This window comes from Agelaius tricolor, unplaced genomic scaffold (assembly GCF_023055355.1).
Source record: "Agelaius tricolor isolate 1412-34295 unplaced genomic scaffold, bAgeTri1.0.p SCAF_18, whole genome shotgun sequence".
NCBI lineage: Eukaryota > Metazoa > Chordata > Aves > Passeriformes > Icteridae > Agelaius > Agelaius tricolor.
The window spans coordinates 16687820-16708427 of NW_027269278.1; the positions used below are offsets into that span (position 1 = coordinate 16687820).

The following is a 20608-nucleotide window of genomic DNA, read 5'->3' on the forward strand; positions in this document are numbered from 1 at the left end:
GGCAAAGTCAGAGACGAAAACCAACGTAGGAGCAGCAGCAGAGCTGAGGGGAAGGAACAAACAGCTCATCAAGGGTGAGCAAAGGCAGTGAGAGCGACAGCTCCTTGCCATGTGCATTTATAACCAAGATATGAACATTCAGTGAGCTCAGGAAACGGGGCTGCAGGAAATGGGGCTTTTGCAGGACACTCAGCATTCCAGCAGATCCAGGCCGCTGAAACCAGAGCAGCAGCCCGAGGCAAAGTCAGGGTTTTTAGGGGACAAGTCCAGCTCCTGCTCCTGTACCCCCTCCCTGCTGTCCCTGAGGTGTGGCACAGGGTGACCCCCCAGGGAAATGCCCACCATGGAGCTGGGTTATTGCAGCTCAGAGCGGCCCAGCTGACGGGAGATGTCACAGCACAAACACAAACCCCGTCCAACACGCACATTCTGCATCACAGGCAGGAAAATCTGACTTCAGTGCAGCAGCACAAGGGGCTGGGGAATAGAAAAAAAAAATAAATTCATCTGCAGAGCTCTGTAGTGCTGAGTGGGGATGAGTCACACACACCTGGCACTGGGGCCTCCTGCACACACAGCTTTGAGTCCTGGTGACGAAAAAAGGGCCTGGAGGGCTTGTGACCAGTGCTGGGCTCCAGGTCAGCACAGGAGCTGCAGCAAATGTTCCTTGATCAGGACAGCTCTGATGCATACAGGCAGGCATCAGGCACTTCTCTGGGTTTAATGGGATGAGTTATTGGCAGTGATCTGCCTTCAGCTCCATGAGGTCTGTGGGATCAGGCCCAGCCATGAAGGGATGAAAGGAAGGAGACACAGAAGGGGAATAATCCCAGCAGTGAGGGCCCTCTGGACATGAGGAATGCACCTTGAACAGAAGGAGATCACAGCAGAGTGGGATGCAGGCTGGTGCCTAAAGGAAAACACCAGGGGATACACAGGAGGAGGCAGGGCTGCTGGCAAGTGACAGAAAGGCAATGTCAGACACATGACTGTGCTCCTCAGAAGCAGGATACCATTCAAAAAAGATGCTTTTTATAGGCATATAATGGCAGATCAGCTGTGAATCAATGCTGACAATAAAATTAAAGAATAATCCCAGCTATCAAATCATTTCCCATGAAAACACCTCCACACCCTCACCCCCAGCAAGATGTGTAAGAAACTTCTGGGAGCACAATTTTAGGGAAAGAAGCAGAGGCAGAATGAGATGCCAAGTCATGAAATGCTGATGCTTGACCTTTTTAGGATTATTTTTTGAAGCCAAGTGGATGTGCTAAGAAGAGAAAGTCTTTTACTATGATATTCAGGTTTTACTTCAAGCCCCCTTATCTGGTTCTTTGTGTATTCTATTCACTGTCTAAAGTTCAGTGAAGGGAACTTGCTGTTTATCAAAAGTTGCAAAATCAAAATCTTGAAGTGCAACTCCACCACACTGTTTATGTGAATTGCAGTTAAAACAGTCAAACAGTTTAAAAATCAGAATTTGAGGTCTTCACTGCAGCCAATTTATCAAGTGCTTCACATTCCACCATGCCTCACTGGCACAGCTCACTGCAGCTTCAATTTTAAGCCAACTCCCTGAAGACACTTTTTTTTTTTTTAAAGTTCTGGAGGATCTTTAAATAGCTCTTTGCCTAATGAGCAGTTTGGCCAGCACAGCTTTGTTCTGGATGCTGAGATCAGGACTGCAGGATGCTCTCTGGACAGATCCAAATGTAACTCGTCAGGAAAACACCTCTGGAATTTGATAATGCAGCTCTTTTCCACTTCTACTCAGGAGTAAATACCTGGAACTGGCACTCCTTATTAAGCCAAGCAGCAGCACTGAGTAAAACTCAGTATAAAAAACAAAATTCAGTGTCTTGTAGGAGAGGAGAGAAGTGGCTGCTGATAAAATCTCCACTGCCAGTCTTCTTCCTATTTACTGTAAAAATCACCCCAATACCAGCAGATAGCAAGGACAAGCAGCTCTGTGTCATCCAACAGTTCTCCTCCCTCACTGGAACAAAGGAAAACCCTCAGGTGAGACCAGGATGACTTTGGGGAGGAAAAGGGTGAGGGGTGCCCAGAGCAGCTGTGGCTGCCCCTGGATCCCTGCAAGTGTCCCAGACCAGGCTGGACAGGGCTTGGAGCACCCTGGGGTAGTGGAAGGTGTCCCTGCCATGGCAGGGTGTGGGATGGAATGAGCTTTAAGGTCCTTTCAGTCCAAACCACTCTAGATTCTCTGCACATTTGATCTCATTGGATTACTGAGCAGTTTATGGCAGTTTTCAGCTTTACTTCCAAGCTTCTGACATGCTGCAAGAGCCTAGGCAGAGCCTAGGCAGAGCCTGGCCCTTCTGGAATGGGTTAATTTCCCTTCTTTTTGTGCCCAGCTATTAAATCACCTCCCAGTCCAGCAGCACCCCAGAGATGTGCTGCTGTGTCCCCACCTCATCGCAGTGCCCTGAGGCAGAAACTCAATTCCTCTGGGCAAGAAAGGCTCAGGAGGGCCCTGAAAGGCAGGCAGGGGAAGGGAGAAGGAGAGGGTGGGGTGACTCACCGATGTGATAAACCTGTACAGAGGCTGTCTCCTCTCTGTGTACTTCACTGTGATGGGGCTCAGGTCGTAGCGGAACCAGATGGCCGGGATGATGCGGCCCGTGTGGCTGTAGGCCACGTATTCCTGGGGAAAAACAGGGGAAAAAAGGAGAAAATGGCACAAAATGTGAGCAAGCTCATTCCAGAGAGTGTCTGCCAGAAAGCTGCCTCCGTGGGTTTGGCCTTCACCCCACTGTTTTGTAGCAGTGGCCAGATGGAAAGAAGCAAACAGTGAATTCCTGTGTGAGTGCTCACCTCCCATCCTTATCAAAGAGGAAAACAATCTCCTTCCAGGCTGATAATGAAAGAGCTGGGGGTGATGGTGATTATTCTCACCTTCATTCAGAGTCACAGGATTAAACAGAAAGGCTGTCATTGATTCTCCATCCTAAATCTACTCTATTTAAATATAAACAGCCTGGCTGCAGGTGAAGATTTAGGTCTGCATGTCTATATTTTGTATATAAATCATTCACCAAACAAATGAAATTTAGTTTGTAAAAGCCTGAAAATCTCTCCTTGTCTTTGCATTCCTCTGTCAAGCCCCCTCTCCATTGGCAATGGGAATGCTGTGCCTCTTAGTATCAATCATGTGGAACCATCTTTAAAATTCCTGCTGAAAGCCAGGATGAAACTGTATACAGAAAAATATTAGCAAAGGTTCAAAAAATATCCCAGGCTGGTTTGGGAGAGACACTTTCCCGATTTCCAGGTCCACTCTCCTTTAATCCATTTGTTTCCAAACAGGTCCAGTGCCAGCTGCAGCCACAGGCCAGCACCCAGCAGGACACACTGCCCAGTGCCAGCACCAGCTTGGGAACTGAAGCCACATCTTCCTGAGATAATATTTTGTCTGTGCTGTCAGTGGAGACAGGAATCAGTTTTCAGACATTCACAGGGTGAAGAAAAATCCCAGGAAAGCAGGCTGGGGACCCAGAGTCCAAGGAGAGCCCAGTGTGGCACAGGCTGCCCCTCCCTCCCTCAGCCCTGTGACAAGCTGCCAGCTCACATCTCCTCTCCTGCCTCAATTCTCCTTCACAAAGAGGCAAAGACAGCCTCAAATACTTCAGAAAAATAAAAAAGAGCAAGCAACAGGACACTCATGAGCATGACACAAAAAAAAATAATTTTGTTCTGTGTGCTGGTGAAACAGCATTTATCTTCAATCATCTCATATAAATTCCAAATTTCCCTATTTTTAGGTGGTTCATCCCATGATGACAAGAGAAGCAGAAGTCCCCAGTCATGACATTTTCAGGCTTTTATTGGAGCTCTGCAGCTCATTTTGGGACAGTGGTTCTGTGGGAAGGGAGGAAGCAGGGAGCTAAGAGAGGAGACAGAGTCTGTACCCTTCAGACTCTCCCCATAGCAGCCACTCTGTGCCAGACTCTTCCAGGGGCTTCCCATTTCCCTTTCCCACTGCTCAGTGTGGAGTGAAGGACTGAAGCACCATGAGCAGAAAGCACAGCTGTGCTTCTCAGCACCTCAGGTTTGACAGAACTGACCTCATTTTTTCCTTCCTGTCCCCTTCTCCCCACCAGCACTCCTGCCCTCATGAGTCAGACTTGGCTGAACGCCCCAATTTGCAGCCAAGCTCACAGAAGTGTCAAAAGCTCCTGCTATTTTCCAAATTACTTTCAGAACTCCTGTCACAGGAGTCTTATCAGAACAGCAGTTGTGACATTAAGCAGAACAAATACACTGTAATCTGAACAGAGGGAGATGTCCAAATCCCTGGGACAGACACACAAGCAAGCCCAGAAGTCACCAGTCAGGAACATTAATCTGAGAACTCATCCAGGAGAGTGTGTGCCTAATTATCAGTTAGGGCAAACTAGAAGTAGATATTACAAACAGATTTTGGACTTTCATTTAGCACCTGAATGGCAAGTAATTTTCAACTGGAAGATGCTTTCTACTGTAAAAAGTAAATAGGGTCCTTTTTTTCCTTAAAACAATTCAATACATTGAATTGTTAAAATGCTGGATGTGGCACTCATGCTCTGGGCTGGGTGACAAGCTGGGAATTGGTCACTGGTAGGATTTGGTGATCTTGGATCTTTCCTAAACTAATGGATTCTGTGATTATTCACTACCATAATGCAGGAACTGTGAAATACTCAACCAGCATATATTTGCTGCTTCAGTTCAGTGACTTAATGTCTGAAAAAAACATTTGTAAAAAGCTAAAAACTCTGCTGATTTATTTGTCTCATCCCTCCATCACAACTGAGACTGTTTAGTTACTAAAACCAGGTGTAAATGAAGCCTTATGTGCTCAGCTGGATTATTTCCATTCAGATGCACCTTGCCAGGCACAACAGGAGTTCCTGCAGCCTGTAAACACCTCCCACACAATCTACAGAAATCCACATCAGCTAAACTGACAGGTGAGCACACCAGGAGGAAGAACAGGAATGAAAGCACCACCACCTGCTCTGACAAACCCTCCCAAGGCTGGCAAACTGCAGCAGCAGGAAAAGCCCCACTCCGAGGAGCTTCAGTTCCTCCTTCTCCCAGCAGAGGCTACTGCTCACCCACAAACCCACAGGGCACAGAGAGCAGCAGGAGGGGAGGAACGGTGGCTGAGCATCCCCTGGGGTGCAGAGAGGAGCCCGGGGGTGGAGAGGCAGCTGCTGCTTTACCTTGTTGGCCACGGTGTACTGGTAGGAGTATCGCTGCTTGCCGCTCATGTCCTCGTACACCGTGGGCACAATCTTCAGGATGTAGTCGTGAGAGGCAAGGGCTGTGCTCGGGGAAGGAAGGGAAGGACATGTCAGCACTGAGAGAAAGGAGCCAGCCCACAGGACAAGTCACAGAAAAGGGTGACTCCCTCCTCCTTATGGCAGGGACAAAGCTTCACCCGCCACATTTGTGCCCTTTGCTCAGAACCCTGGCAGGTGCTTGGGTGACACCAGGAGCCGCCCACACCTTCTGTAGGACCACAACCCACCCATGGTTTGGGTTACCCCCAACCCTCCTAACTGCTTGCAACTATAAATGGTAACACTTATCACCACCACAAACAGCCTGGTTAAATCAGGAACTGGCTGAGGTTAGGGCTGCAGCCCACTGAGATCATTTTGACTAAAAAACCTGAGGTATCACAACCTGAGTACTTCCATTTCTTTCTTGCTTTCTCATCCTCCTTCTCCTACACTCCTACAGCTGCTTAACTTTTTTTTTTCATTATTTAAATGGCTCATTCCAGTTTTTGTGTCTGCTAAAACAGTTCTAAAACAGAATTCTAAATGACATCTCTGAAGGATCCTCTAGCCAAGTGTAACACAATGACATTTGGCTTCTGGAGGTATAAAACCCCCAAACCACAACTTCAGGAACAGCCATAGAAATTTTGTTCCAAGGAATGGACAAGACTGATGTCCTGGAGGAGTCTGAACATTTAAGAGACAACTCTCTACACTGAATTGTAGCATGCATTGAATTTTCCTTTTTGTGCTAGGCCATGAAAATGTCCCTCTTGCCATCCACAGAGCAGAAATTCCAAGGCAATTTGCAACACAAGTACAAGGCAAAGTTCTGGTGGAAGTAACAGCAGCAAAGGGACACTACAGGAACAGGATATGGATAAAAAACTCCACAAGGACTGCAAAGGAACCTTTTGGACTAAGCCTTTTCTCTAGCACTGGAGGAAATGGAAATGTCAGCCAGCAATGTCTGGATGATTTTGGCTGAAGAGGCGAATGAAATACACTGGATACAGCAGTGTTGCATGCATGGCCCTGCTTTCCCTCCTGCAGAGGGTGGCTGAGAGCTGCAGTGCCCAGGAATACCCACGGTTTGAGCTGAGCTTGTCTGCTCCCTCCAAGGCATTGAATGCTCCATGGACGTTATGGACCTGGAAAGCAAAAAGGAGGATGAAGAAACTCTGCTCTGCCTTGATACTCTTGACCTTTGCTTCCCTAGCCTGTAACCAGCCTGATTCAACCCTTCCAAAAAACAAAGCCTGGATCCAGTGAAAGATGACCCCAAATATCTTTCAGTGACCATCATCACAGCGGTTGGCTCCAAGTGAAAAAGCTGATTTCACAACATCTTACAAGATGAAACTCCAAAACCACTCCAAAGCTAAAGGAATTGCAGTTGGAAGAGGCCAGTTGTGAAATTTTCACCGTGAGGTATTTCCTAAGAGCTTTGCAGAGGTAACTGTGAAATTAATTTTATCAGGCTGGAAGGGAAATAGATGGGAGTCACACTGGGGTTAAAACTCAGCAGGTTTCTCCTCTAAAGGTGGCTGGTGTCAGGGCAGCTGGGTCGGTACAACTCCCCAGCCTTGGAGATGGCTGATGGAAGGACACATCCCAACACTGACACCCCTTCAGCTTTTCCTGCAGCTGATTTCAGACCTGTGAGTATCTGTTTGCCCAGAAAAACAGCATTTCCATGCCCTGCACACGCTGTGACCTGGAGCCTGATCTCCAGCAACAGAATCATCCATGTGTGATCTCTCCAGGCAGGGAAAAGCCCATGGCAGCAGCTGTAGGTCAGGGGTTGTGCTGCTCACAAGGTACAAAGAGAGGACACAGAGCTCCACGACCCAGAAATTCCTGACCTTAAGTCAGACAACAGGGAAGAAGAGTTTGGAGTGAGGATTTGGTCAGGGGTGTGACAGTTTCACCTCACCAACAGGGCAATGCCATCTCCTTCCCAGACCCTCTCAACACACTTCTGTCTCATCCTCATGGGCATTTCCCTGCTCCCAGCACTACAGAGTGGATCAGGGAGGAAGCAGCAAGTGAACCAGTTCTGCTCAGCAGAAAGGAAATTCTGGACAGACAAAATCACAGCAAGTTCCACTGGAAGGTGCTGGGAACAGGAGCAGAGCAAAAGCAGCAGCTGATCCTTCTGCAAGGCCTTTTGCCCTGCTGGAATTTCACACAACCACCACCATTCCCACACTACATCTGCAGGCTGTGCTCATTCTTCACTCACTGTAAAAGGCATAAGAAAAAGAAGCCCCTGGAGTGGGCTACAGTGTTGTGTTCCATTCTTGGAACAGCTAAGAAGTCTCTTACAGAATATCTGCACCAGAGACTTTAGGTTCACTTCAAACTTTTGGCAGATTTTCCCCTCATCAAGACCAAAATTCAAACCAATGAGTTCCTACCTCCAGCTGTCAGGTAACCCACTAAAGAGAGGTGTGTGGAAATAGGAAATGTTGTATTTTTAATCATAATTTCTACTGAGTTCTACATTATGGTGTTGAATAATCCTGGCTTTAACCTTGTCAGTAAAAAGGCATCATCTCCTGCTCTCCTCATCCCTCTCCTTACTGGGTTACCCCTGACATGCAGCAATTCACTGCATCAGTTTTAATTCTGCAGGTTTTCATTCTGATCTCATCCTCAATGAGGATGAAAAATCTACAGGAAGTCTGCCACTATTGTGCACAAAGTACTGATGAAGACTCAAAGCTCATTCAGAGCCAGATGATATTTAAATCTCTGCTTCAAAGAGACTGGTTTTTCTGGAGAACACAGCCTGTCCCTCAGTGGATCACTGAGGCAGAGTCAGCCCCAACCCACAAAGAACAAACTCCCAGCACATGACACAAGTGAATAAGGAGCTCCTCACCCTCTGTAAGGAATATAAGCTTTTATTACATCAAAGCAGGTGGAGACAACCTGAAATATTCAAAGGTGCACCTAGGCAGATTTAAAGCTCCCCACACTTGCTGAGTCGTGGTAGCACCTGTTTGGGGAAGATATCCTTCTTTAATTTGTGCTGCTGAGCTGCTGCTTGCCTGCAGCACCTCAGACCATGAGCAGTCATCCTCAGCTCTGAACACACTCCTCTCAACTTGCCCCAGCCAGGAGCCAACTCCACGTTTGCCAGACAGGTTTCTCACCACAAGAACTGAAGGCACTTGCTGCTTGTCCCTCCAGGCTCCTCCTCCATGCTGATTCACACTCCAGCTGCCTTCCCCCAGCACTCCATGATAAAACAATGGGAATGCTCCCTCAGAGCACCCATTTCCCACGCAGGCTGCACAACTCCCCATTACCACTCACCTCCTATTTTTCATAATCTCAGTGTGCTTTACAGACATTAAGCCAAGCTTATTTATACGCTAATATTTCCTCGTTCCCACACAAGATAATTCCTAAAAGGAGCCGGGAGCAGAACCAGAAGACTACAAAGCAACGCTTAGACTTGTTAGCATGAAAAAGGGCTTTGGAAGTGGGTGTACAAGGAGCAGACTAATGAGACGTCTGTGCTGAGGAAAGAAGATTACAGAGAGACTAAGGGTAAGCAATGTTTAGGGTGAGTCTCAAGCTGGGTGTGCACATGTGGAACTCCCACCTGTGAGGGCAGCTCCTTGGAAGTAGGCTAGTGCTGTAATCTGTCCTTATTGAGAAATCAGGTAATATTACATAACTTGCAGCACCTGGTGAAATTCTATCCACTGGGCAAGTGCATGCATTCAGCAGGGAATTGGCAGTGCTAAGTCTAACTTGTGTTTCACAGAGCAAATTTGACTAATAGGTGTCTGCTATACAAGTAGAGTGAAGTGAATTAAAAAGAGCTTGACTGCTGCTGTGGTGAACACAGTAGCCAGCACACATCTTCCCTGAGTGCATCACTGCTCCTCCACAAAGGCAGAAAGGTTTGTTTGCTGTGTTCATGCCAAAACCAGGACTTTGCTGAGCCACAAGCCCTCATTTCTAACTGTCCCCACTGAGTTTTCCAAAAGCACTCTGAGTTTCAGAAGAACACATCACAGTTGCTCTGTGGCTGGACACTGCTCCTGCCCCAGCTGGTGGCAGCTGTGAACTCTTCCAGCCTTGAGCTTACGGTGCAGGGACACACAAGCCTTCCATAAAACCAAAGTGTCTAACATTAAACCACTCTCACTGCATTCCCCTAGAGCCAGGGAAGTTTCAGGACTCACCTGTAGCTTGTCCCCAAATGAGAGCTTGTGGATGATGTGAGTCATGTCGGGGTTCTGGGGCTGCGCCGTCGCGCTGTGCGTCGACACGTGGAAGTTACCAGGGACCTAAAATTAGCCACAACAGGGAAGACAGGATTTCACATTTTATCCCTCAAGGCATTGCTAGGCTCTGTGGTGTGACATGGGAATGCCTGGATCCATCCAGGAAGATGGGAGAATCTGTGATGCCTTCCTGCAGCTGACCAGCACCACCGCGCTCAGGTCCTGCACCCCGGAGCCTGGCACCCCACACTGCTGATGGTCCTGACCAGGGGATGATGAGTGGGTCACTCCCAGCTCCAGGGATTCCCAGCACTTAAGGCTATGTCTTTCATCCCCATTAAAATAAAATTCCTGTCTCTCTTGCTCAATGTCTTACTCCCACATCTGGCATTTGCAAAGGGGCCCACTGCTGCAGAGCAGCCCAGGAAGCTGGGGATGTATTTCTCTTCTGGTATCAGTCATGAGAACTTTACCTCTGAGATTGTGTGCAGGAATGAGTTTTATGTGAAGAGAAAATCCACCACCAAACCCATGTGGGCATCCCATACAAACTAACCTAGATCTTCCCCTTAGCAGAATCTAGCAAGAGCCCTTCCTTTAAATTTTTTTAATGGAGGGAAATACGAAGAACTGAAAAGCACAAGTTTCACCTAAAGGCTCAGTTCCAAGACAGAAAATGAGCCCTGGTGTCCCTCTGATGGCACCACTCTGCATGCATGCACTTTTCAGGTCACTAGCCCTGAAGTCCTTCAGCAGATTCAGCTCAATCACTGACATGGAGGTGCAAGAATATTTTCCTATTGAGAAAAGGTTGTGAAATGAAGCATCCCTGAGGAGCAATGTGGCACAGCCCAAGGCAGGAGTGGGAGGGTGGTTATACAACTGCTGCCCAGCTGCTCTCTGCAGAGACACCTCACCAGCAGGGCCATGGGAGGCCACATGCCCTTCCATGTGCTTTCAGGAAAGCTGATTTAATGACCTGAGGAACAGCAGCGCACTCCTGGGAGCACTTTCAGGTGTGGACACCAGTGGTGTCATAAACAAGCTGAGCAAACAGCAAGCAGCACACACCAGCATCTCACTGTCACCCTGTCCTCCCTCAGCAGCTGGGACAGCCCAAGTGCAAGCCCTGGTCAGGTTCCCAAGGCTGGCCAGGTCCCACTCAGCTCTCAGCCTGTCCAACTCCTGCCAAGGCACTGCACTCTGCCAGGTCACACACAGGAGATTTGGGCTTCCAGAGCCACAAGTCCTGGGTCAGCTCCCCAGCCTGTGACAGCTGTCCCAGCCACTAAATGAGACACAAATGAGCAGTGGAGGAAGCTCCTCAGTGCCACATTCTGCACCCCCTTCTGGGGCTGCTTTGTGAGCAGGACACACCACATGCAGCACACAAACCCCCAGGTGCCTCAGCTCTGTGCTCTGGGAATTGTCTGGACAAGAACTTTCCAGTTCCCTTTCCCAGCTGCCAGCCATCCTGGTGCCCTGGAGATGAGAAAAACTCCTCTTTTTAAATCCCCAATCATTTCCATGCCACAGAACCAGCAAGAGGTGCTGTCTGTTATTTTTAGATATGCTTTAACACAACCTGGGAGGAAAAGAAGGAAGGAGGATTTTGTAGCCTGTGGTACACCAAGAGGAGTGAATAAAGGGTGTGCCTTTCTTAGGACATCACTGGGTCCCACCAGTGCCTCCCCCACCCCAGCAAGTCATCTCCAGCATTACATAGCAAGATTATTCAATCTTGAACACACCCATTCCAAAGAGGAGCCTCCTCCAGGCCTGGAATTTCATTCCTTGAGACAGAAGCAGAGCATCCCCAGCAAGCATGCGTGGGGCCACGTGCTGTATTCCAAACATCCCAGCAGGAGCCTGGCACCCTCCAGCAGGGCACATTCCTGTCATTCTGCAGCTCTCAGAACAAAGGAGAGCTGAGATGCAGCCACTGCCAGAGACCTCTCCACCCTGAGTCAGGTTTTGGAGGTGCAGAAGTCGTGAGGAGTAAACAGAGGAGCCCTTTGGCATCTGTAGGGTTTTCACACATCCCCTGGACATGGGGCTGCTGCACAGAGCTGCTCTCCCTGATCAGCAATTCTGTCTCCATTACCTGCTTTGGAGAGTGAAGCAAACCCCTGATCTAACACATTCCCTGTGGGTCTGGCCATGCTGCCTCCTCTCCCCACACTGACTTGAGTTTCCGTCTGATCAGGGTCATAAACACACACAACATGGCGGGAGAGACACAGATTTGCAAATTTTCATTTTCACAAATGGATCCTGCCAGCATCTCCCCAGGCAGCACACCCTCACCCACAGTCAGTGCCACTCACCTTGTTGATGCTGAAATGGCCCTCAAACCTGCAGCCATCCCCATTATTGAGAGGGATCTTCATCGAGTTGTCAATGTGACCCACTTCGTGCCTTCCCATTTCATCCTGGATGTCCAGTCCAACCACTGCAGGGGTGGGAGGGAAAAGATAATTTTTAAAAAACCCAAACAAAATAAGCAATAGGAAGGTTGCATAGGAAAAGCATGTATTGTTTTTACTTGAAAAAAATCCACACCTTTTTTCCTGACGTTTGACTAAACTGAGGTGATAATGTCCTTTGTCAAAAATTGTTATACCAGAAAAGCTTTGCAACCAAACTTTTCACACTGCCTATTTGACACAAATACACCTGCCATGTCCTGCCAGCTGCCTGCACTCCCCACAAACAGAACAACTTTGGGCAGATAAGGCAGGTGACCTGGGAAGAGCCAACAACCAGCTGGTGCACTCACAGCTCCAAATGGAACCTGGGAGGTTTCTTGCTCCCAGACACAAAAAGGTTGCTATTGAACAATAAATAAAATTAAAAAAAAAAAAAAAAAAAAAAGAAAAGAAAAAAGGAAATGAGATTCAGAAAGAAGCCAGTGAAGGAGATCAGCCACTAACACATGGTCCAAGAAAACAGGTGCCCTGGCCTGGAACAGAAAGCAATGGGATATTGGCAGAGGCTGCAGCTACTTATTTCCATCCTGTTACAGAAGAAGGGCCACTGTACCAGGCTGGGCCCATTTCAAGTATTACTTAAAGCACAAAGAAAAGCTGCTAAGTGAAGAGGTACTCACATTCACAGTGCAGGTTTGGCAAACTGATGTTCAGGTTCACTTCTATTTTCCCTCCACTGTCTTTGTCTGGGTCATCCACGTAGAGCTCATTAACTCTGGAGGGCAGAAACACAGGTGGGCTCAGGCACAGGGAAAACCCAAAAACGTGCATGGGGAGGGGGAAAGAGGAGGTTTGATTGTGTGATGGCTACAACAGTGTTACAGAGAGAAGGGAAAGCTCTCCAGGATGGAATGGGGGCAAATCATGGCTTTATTTGATTTCTTGGCAAGTGCAGGAGGCTCTAAACAAGTTCTGCACCAGTAAAAAACAAAATTTCTGTTCTGTGCTTCCTGTACCCTTCTCCACCCTGAGGTTTCAGAGGTGCTACAAAACAAGGGCCTAATGCTGATGAGATGGCAGGTTATTGATCCCTCCCTCCCCTGGGCTGCTACTCCTTTTAGGCAGGAGGGAAGCATGTGTTTTTCCATTTGTGCCACAAATAGTTCCAGAGAAAGGCTGCTCTCAGCTACCCCCAGGAAAGCTTATTTGTGTCACTAATTGCCTTTTGTTATTGCCACCCAGCTGACAGAGCAGCAGCAAGAGGAGGAAGGCAGCAGGACATATTTGTATTCTTCTCCTTAATATCACATTTCAGGCTATGAATGGTAACCAAAAGTGGTGACTAAAATTGAGGAGAAGGGGATTTGAGCCAGGAACAGATGGGAAGAAACATCCTGGGCAGCAGGATCTCACACACTACACCAGCTCCCAAAGAGTAATGTTGTCTCATAGCACCCACAGTGCTGGCACGCATCTCGCAGGAGACAAAACACAGATAGAGGGGCAGAGGAATGCAGGAGTATAAACATTTATTGTTGGCACAACGATCCATCCGACACGTAAAAATAAACCAAAACAACCCCAGTGCTGAATGTGCTGAATGGTCCTGGAGAATCCGCTCAGGGGAGACTCACCCCATTGAAGTGAGATGATGGTGGGATTACCTAGAAGCTCTTTTCCCTGTTCGACAAATAAGATTTGACAATTTATCTTCCAGCTGGGCAGATTATAAAGCTATGGGAGCTTAGATTCAGGCAAATTACATAAAATAAAACAAGTGAGTGCTCTGTAGCATTTTTATTTTCCATTCAAAGTGCACTAAACTCTTTGACAAGCCCCATGCTAAGAGTCAAAGCAGAGTAAGGCAGCTACAAGACAGATTCAGAGTGATTTTGCTCTGGTGATCCATCTCTGGGCCACGATGAACTGTTTGCCCTGTGGATGCAGAAGAAACAAACCTTCACACTGAGAAACACACATGCTGCCAGGTTTTTTGGAGGCAATTACTCACAGGTCAGTGGGGTTTACAGACACTCATTTAAAACCAGCACAGCATTTGTGTTCGGCTTCACAGCCCTACCTTTCTCTGGTTTTAATTGGCTTGACAAGTTGCTTGCAATCATTACTCAACCTATTTTTCAAGTGATTAATAAAAATGACACAGAGGGAGGGGAAAGATTGCTCATCAGTGACCTAGTTAGCAGCTTTTTGGCTGAGCCCTCTCCTCCTGGGTGGAATGCATTCTCTCCTCTACGTGTTCATTACTGCCGGATTGGGCAGATTGGATTAAGTCATATATCCAAATAGGGCCGGGAGGAGCAGCCCCAGCCAGGATGGGCACTAATCCCCCAGAGCAAGGCACCTCTCAGTGCTGCCCCAGTGCTCCCATCCATTTCCCAGCTCCAGCCCATGTCAGAAACCCTGGCTCCTTCCCAGGGCTGTGCTGGCTGAGATGCCCAGGGATGCCCAGCAGTGCCACGGGCACTCCTGGCTCAAGGAACATTGACAGCAGGGCTGGCAGAGCACAGCCAGGTCCAGCAGCTCAGCCCAACATCCCAGCTCTCTGGAGAAAAGCCCTAGCACGGTCACTGTTTGTATTTGCTGATTTCTAACCCTGAACCTGTCAGGAATCATGCAGCTCTGGCAGCGAAGGCACAGGAGCTGCTCAGTGATGAGTGAGTGAGAAAGAAATTTCTGATTTCTCTGGCAGAAATCAGAGCATGAACTGAGCACAGAGAGCCCGTGGGAGCTCTGACATAGGCAGGCAAGTGCTGAGCTCACCTGGCTGCTGGCTGGATGGCTGAGGCACAGAGAAGTAGGGCAGCCTGTGCAGGTCACACAGCCCATGAGCTGCAGCAGAAGGAAACTGGTTTCCTGTCCCACAGTCTGGCCACTGGAACAGCAGCTCCCAGCCTGTCCCTTGGGCAAGGCTCACTGCCACTTCCTCCTCCTCCTCCTCACCCAGTAGCCCTCTGCCCCTCTCCAACTCATGTTCCAAATTTCACAACCCAGTCTATCACTGCACAGACATCAGGCAGCTCATACAGTGATCCTTCCTTTCCTTCCCCTCATTTCAACCACAGCCTCACCTTCCATGGAGCACCCATCCACTGGATCCTGTTCTCCCTCCCAGTCCAGCCACTGCCTCCTCATGGCATGATCAGCTCCTGCTGAGGGCCCAAACTGATAAATCCAGCTCCAAAGTGCATCCTTTGTGTGTCACTGATAATCCCTCTCACCATGGGGAACCAAGGGTACAATGACAACACACCACAGGCTGCACCTGGTGGGGCAAACCTCACAAGAAATGTTGTTTTCAACAAACTGGACATTTCTCTCCTCAAATATTTGGAGTATTGGAATTCTGGAAATCTCACAGGTAACGCAAATTTCCATGGTCAAGGCTATTCCTTCCAGTGAACCACTGGCACCCAGGTTTGGGGGGCAAAGGGCTGGCACTCACATGTCCCTTGTCATCCTCCTCCCCAGGGCCACAAAGCCAAATTGCACCCAGCCTTCCTACTATTTAACCACTCTCCTGGGATGTCAGGAAAGCTTATTTACCCCCTCTAGCCACTCTCCCTGAAGGACCAACATCTCTGGTGGAAGACAAGAAGTTGACTCTAATTTATAGCTGGAATACAAAGTGTCCCAGGAGGAGCAGTGCCTTAACAGTAAATCTGGGATGATCACAAAGGAAATAAAACCTGAGGCCAGGCAGAGAGAGGCAGTGATACTGGTCATACTGTGACTCCAAAGGCAGGGTGTACCTTCTCCAAACATGGAGGAGTTGGTGTTTTCCTGGCTGCTGCTAAGGAATATTTGAATAAAAGCAGCACAATGAAGGAGGGTGAGGGTGCAGAGCTCTGAAAGTACAACAAGGTGAGAGCCGGACCTCTCACCCCCACTGACCCGAGGAACAGCAGGGAAGTTTCTCCATGATCCACACATCAGGAATCTGCTTCACTTCTAGAAAGAGCCACTTGGAAATATTTCACATTCCTGAGTGATGCTGTTGGGCTGCTTACCCTGTCTGCTTACAAACTTCCAGCGTTCCACGCAAAAAGCTGGAGGGACCCTTTGGCCAGATCACGCCAATGGCACGTGAGAGCCAAGGCAAGGGGGCCACAGCAGCCAGAGGGCAGGCCATGGCTCCAGGGTTTTATCCAAAGAAAGTCAGACCTGTTCTCTGGGCTTTAGGTCTCAGATTTATGACACAACAGCTTCGTTTCCCCAGAAACAAAACTTCCACAGTGATTTCTTTCCACCCAGCAGCTCTGGCCACTAACTGCAGCACTTCAACAGCTGAAGAGCCTTTGGATCTGAGGGTGGGCAGTGCATCCACCCTCCAGAGCTTCACACGCTGTGTGGGTGCTCTCTAAACGCGTCTGCCTTGGCCTCTGTCCTCCTTGTCCCAAGGCCCTGCTTCAGGTTTTTGCCTTTTTCCTCGCCCTTTCACAGCCAGCTTCCTCCTTAGTCATCAGCCATGGAGAAAATACAGCCACTTCCTCCAGAAAGCTGCACTTTACTCATCCTCCAACTGCCAGCAGGCACCCTCTGATCTCTAGGACCCCATGCCTAAGAGGGAAAATAATTATTCTTTCCTGAGGAAGCCCAAAGCTTCTCAAAAGACTTTCTCAGGTGAGCCCTCTTGGCTCCACTTGCCCTTTCAGCTCTAATCAAACTCCTTCCTGAAACACAACCCTCCAGTGCTGAGATTCCTGCGTCACCACGTTTTCAGTGGTGCCAGAGCAGAGAGCATTAGACAAATCTTTTCCATTTGTGTGAAGAAACAACAACAAGCAGGTCAGCAAACTCTCTCCTGCGTCATGCGTCTGCTGCTGTGACATTTGTCATCTCCTGCATCCCAATCAGCTCCTCAGTGTGAAGGTGCCTGTCCCAGATCAGCTGTGGAGCACAGCAAACACGCTGCCCTACAAAGGAAGGAATTACAGCTCTCCAGGAGACAGGAAGAAGGAGAAGGGTTTGAAAGACGTCAATGTAGACTTGAGTCAGGAATTGCAGATGACATCATGACACGACCTTCCGCTTCCTGCAAGCCCACACAGGGCACAGCAACCCTGCACAAACCTCCAACACCTCCTCTTAGGTAATTCCCACCTTGCCTCACAAACATCAATTAAGCTTCTTACCTGCCTACCTCTCTCAGGGCTGCTGAGGATTACATCCTTCTGCAGAAAAGTCTCTGTCTCAAGGTCAGTCCGTGGCAGGAGCAGGATTACAACTCCAATTTCCTTTGCCTACAAAGCTCTGCTGGGCTGCTTGGCTCCAGCATTTCATCTGCCTCAAATGGATGAGCCAGCAGGGCTGGAGGTGTATCTCCAGCTCCGTGGCAGGACACAGGAATTGTGGCACCTCTGGGCTTGTGCTCCCAGATTAGGGTTTGCAGCAGAAGGAACCCCTGCTGCAGCTGGATCACACTCTGCTGCTTGGTACCATTTCCATGGGCTGAGAGCCACAAAACACAGCCCACACGCTCTGGAGAGCTGAGGGATAAAAAGCCTCTGAAGACAGGTCTGGTGACAATCCTGCTGCTCTGCAGGATCAGTCCTGGGCATGCAAATGAATCCAGTGTGGACAAGGATCACTGCTCCCTGAAACTCCTGGAGTTTTGCTTCCTCCCACACTCCTGACAGCCTTCTTGGGGCTATCCTGTTTCAGGCCAGGAACTGGGCTTTGATCACCCTAGTGGGTCCCTTCCAGCTCAGGATATTCCATGACTCTGTGATTCATGGCTTATGCTTTCATGAAAAGGCAGTAATTTTACTGCAGATATTCTGCTTAAGTAATTAATTGCCTTGCGGGGGGCTCAGCTTTCCAATTAGCAAACTTGTCACTTCAGATGGGTTTTTGTCTGTTATTACATTAATAAAAAAAAAAAGCAAACACTGCCAGGAACAGTCTGTTGCTCCCTGCAGTGTGCTGTGGCAGATGAATTAGTGTTGAGCAGAAACATTCATACCACAAGCACCACATTCATACCCTCCTGCTCCATCCCCTGGCTGCCAATGCAAGGCAGACTAGATTAGTTAATTACATCTTTAATCCTTAATGATGGAATACTTGGAAAACTATCATTGATCTTACAGGACATAATTCATGACCTAATTAGGGTGATAAAACAGTGAGATTATCATCTTGCCAGCTATTAACGTCTAGCACTGATCTGAGTTAATTAGAAAAGAGAGGGGTGATTTCTATGCTTCTGATTTGCAACACAGCAGCAGAGGAATGAGGAGGCTGCTAAAGGCAGGACAAGCCATTTCTAGCTCTCAGACTACTCTCAACTCGACCAACTGTTGGTTTTGCCCAGGAAAAACCAGACACATTTAACCCTTCAGCTTAATTTGTTCAGCCTTTTGAGTCATTGGCTCAGTGGGACCAAGAGTGTTTGATGCTGTTCATCTTTCAGAGGTTCAAAAGTGGAGCACAGAGCTCCTTTTCTTTATCTTCTACAGAATTGAGGGGATTCATCAAGGTTCTTGGTATGGAATCACTTAGGTTGGAAAAGACATCCAAGATCATTGAGTCCAACCTGTGACCCATCCCCACCTTGTCACCCAGCCCAGAGCACTGAGTGCCACATCCAGGTGATCCCTGGACACCTCCAGGGATGGGGACATTCCATGCCTGAAGTTTGGACTAAGTCTTCAGTCACTCTCAGTCTGGACTAAAAACACCTAAAAATCAAGAGGATCTTTGACCTCCAGAGTTAAACTCACCCTCCCCTTAATGGCAATGATGGGTTGTGACTGAGAAAAGAAAAAAGCTCTTTTCCCTCACCGGCCCTTCACTGTGCTTTTCCTGGGAAGGATGCAGCCCCACCTAAGTGCCAAGCTTGGATTTCCTTCATGGCTGCTCACAGGCCTGTTAGGGTCACAGGATAAATCTGGAAGATGAGCAACTTGGGAGCTTTCTACCCTCCTCAGGGCTGGTCTCCCCAGGAAACCCGTCAGCAGCAGAAGAGGACGTGCCTTTGGAGTGTGTTACCTCTTCCATGAGCTTCCTGCAGCGTCTTGGTTTGACTTCCTAACTGGAGCCAGCTCCTGAGCACAGCCCCAGCCCCGGCGCTCATTAGAAATGCCCACACGAGTTATGACACAGCTGCCGTCCTCCCCACACAGGTAATGTTTGGGTTCAGGGCTATGACTGTGATCCTCGAGATGAGGGTGTCATTTCTTGGCTCTCTGCCACCCAGACAAGCCTTCAGCAGCTGAGACTGTAAATGCTACCACAATGGGCTGGTCAAGGAAAAACAGCTTTGAAGTTGGGCAAGAGCGGCCAAACCGAGACTTCGAGTAACACCAGGCACTGAGGCTGCTGCACTCCTGAACGTGGAGGAAAGTGCAGCACTGGGCAGGAGCCAGGGAGTGTTTGGGGTCAGTGTGGTGCACAGCAGATTCTTCTTTTCTCATGTTGCAGCACGAGCTCAACAAACCACCCCAACTTCTGGCTCAAAGTGCAGCCACTGAGGGAATCTCAGTGCTGAGGGTGAGACAGGGAATCCTGTGGGCACCCCTGCCCTGAAGGAGCTGTCCCTGCACACACCCCACTCACAACAACTCCGTGGAACAGGCTCTGAGTGCTCAGCAGGGAACCTGCCACGTCTCTGATGTAAAGCACCAGGCCAAGTGCTCACCTTGTCATCAGAATTGTGCAGCTCTGCCCACCCAGCTTGGCTCTGTCAAGTGCTTCAAGGGAAATATGACAAAAAAGGAGAAAAGAGTGATGCAGTCTCACAGCCCAGCTGGCAGTGACAAAGCAGGAAAGTTCATCCCATGTAACTGCACACCTGTAATCATCCAGGTCCTGGCTGGCATTGGGAAACTTCAATCTGGGTGAGGTATCTGTTGTAGGAGACTCTTAATATTAAAAAACACCTTGAAGCTCGCAATAAAAGTTGATGAGGGCTGAACAGTTTGCACATAAGGAATCTTCCATATATCTGTAAGTATTGGATCATGGGAAAACAAGACTCAGAAACCTTTTTGAGACAGTATTTCCCCTGTTATTAGCTATTACCCAGTTTAATGGCAGCACAGAGCTCTCACAAGTTCCAGACCACGCAGAGCTCCCAATTCTTATTCCAAGTGATGAGGCTCTGCTGCCTCACAACTCACTGCCAGTAATACCTGACTGAAAGGGAACCACAAGAGGCTCACAACAACTTGTACTGGGTTTCTCAGAAGAGAAACCAATGAGTAAGAAATGGAAAATAAAAGTTCACTCCTGCTTTCGAAGCTGCTGAACTGGGAAGGACTTGATGTGACTTTCTGAAGTATTTCTGCTGTTCTGGGAGAGCCTTTTCACAACTGCTGGGGGTAAATAGTCCCAGCAAGAGTCTGGTGACTTGTAACTCACCAGAAGGAGGTTTTCCTCCTCTTTTGTGTGAGCTTTTGTGTTGGACAGTCCATGACGAATCAGGTTCCTGCAGTCATTTGTCCCAGACTCTTGTATGTCATCCCCTCTCCAACTTTACTGCTTTATTGCCTGCAAACACCTCCAGCCCACACAGCTCCTGCTGGGAAAGGCACTTCACCATCTCTCTGAGGTTTTAATGGGGAACGTGTCAGCTGAGCATGCTTACAGCACTTCCCAACATTTCTGTGGAAAATGCATCATC

The 20608-nt window shown here is 48.5% G+C and overlaps 1 protein-coding gene across 1 annotated transcript in view; it reads right to left on the reverse strand.

Annotated features, from left to right (window-relative positions):
• Positions 1-20608, reverse strand: part of ERGIC1 (endoplasmic reticulum-golgi intermediate compartment 1) — a 55602-nt gene that overhangs the window by 5466 nt on the left and 29528 nt on the right. Inside the window, exons 4-9 of the mRNA XM_071443588.1 lie at positions 12645-12739; positions 11863-11987; positions 9494-9598; positions 6379-6439; positions 5226-5326; positions 2543-2665 (exon numbers count right to left, since the gene is read on the reverse strand). Of these exons, the coding sequence (XP_071299689.1) occupies positions 2543-2665; positions 5226-5326; positions 6379-6439; positions 9494-9598; positions 11863-11987; positions 12645-12739 (610 nt within the window). The remainder of the gene's footprint in view (positions 1-2542; positions 2666-5225; positions 5327-6378; positions 6440-9493; positions 9599-11862; positions 11988-12644; positions 12740-20608) is intronic.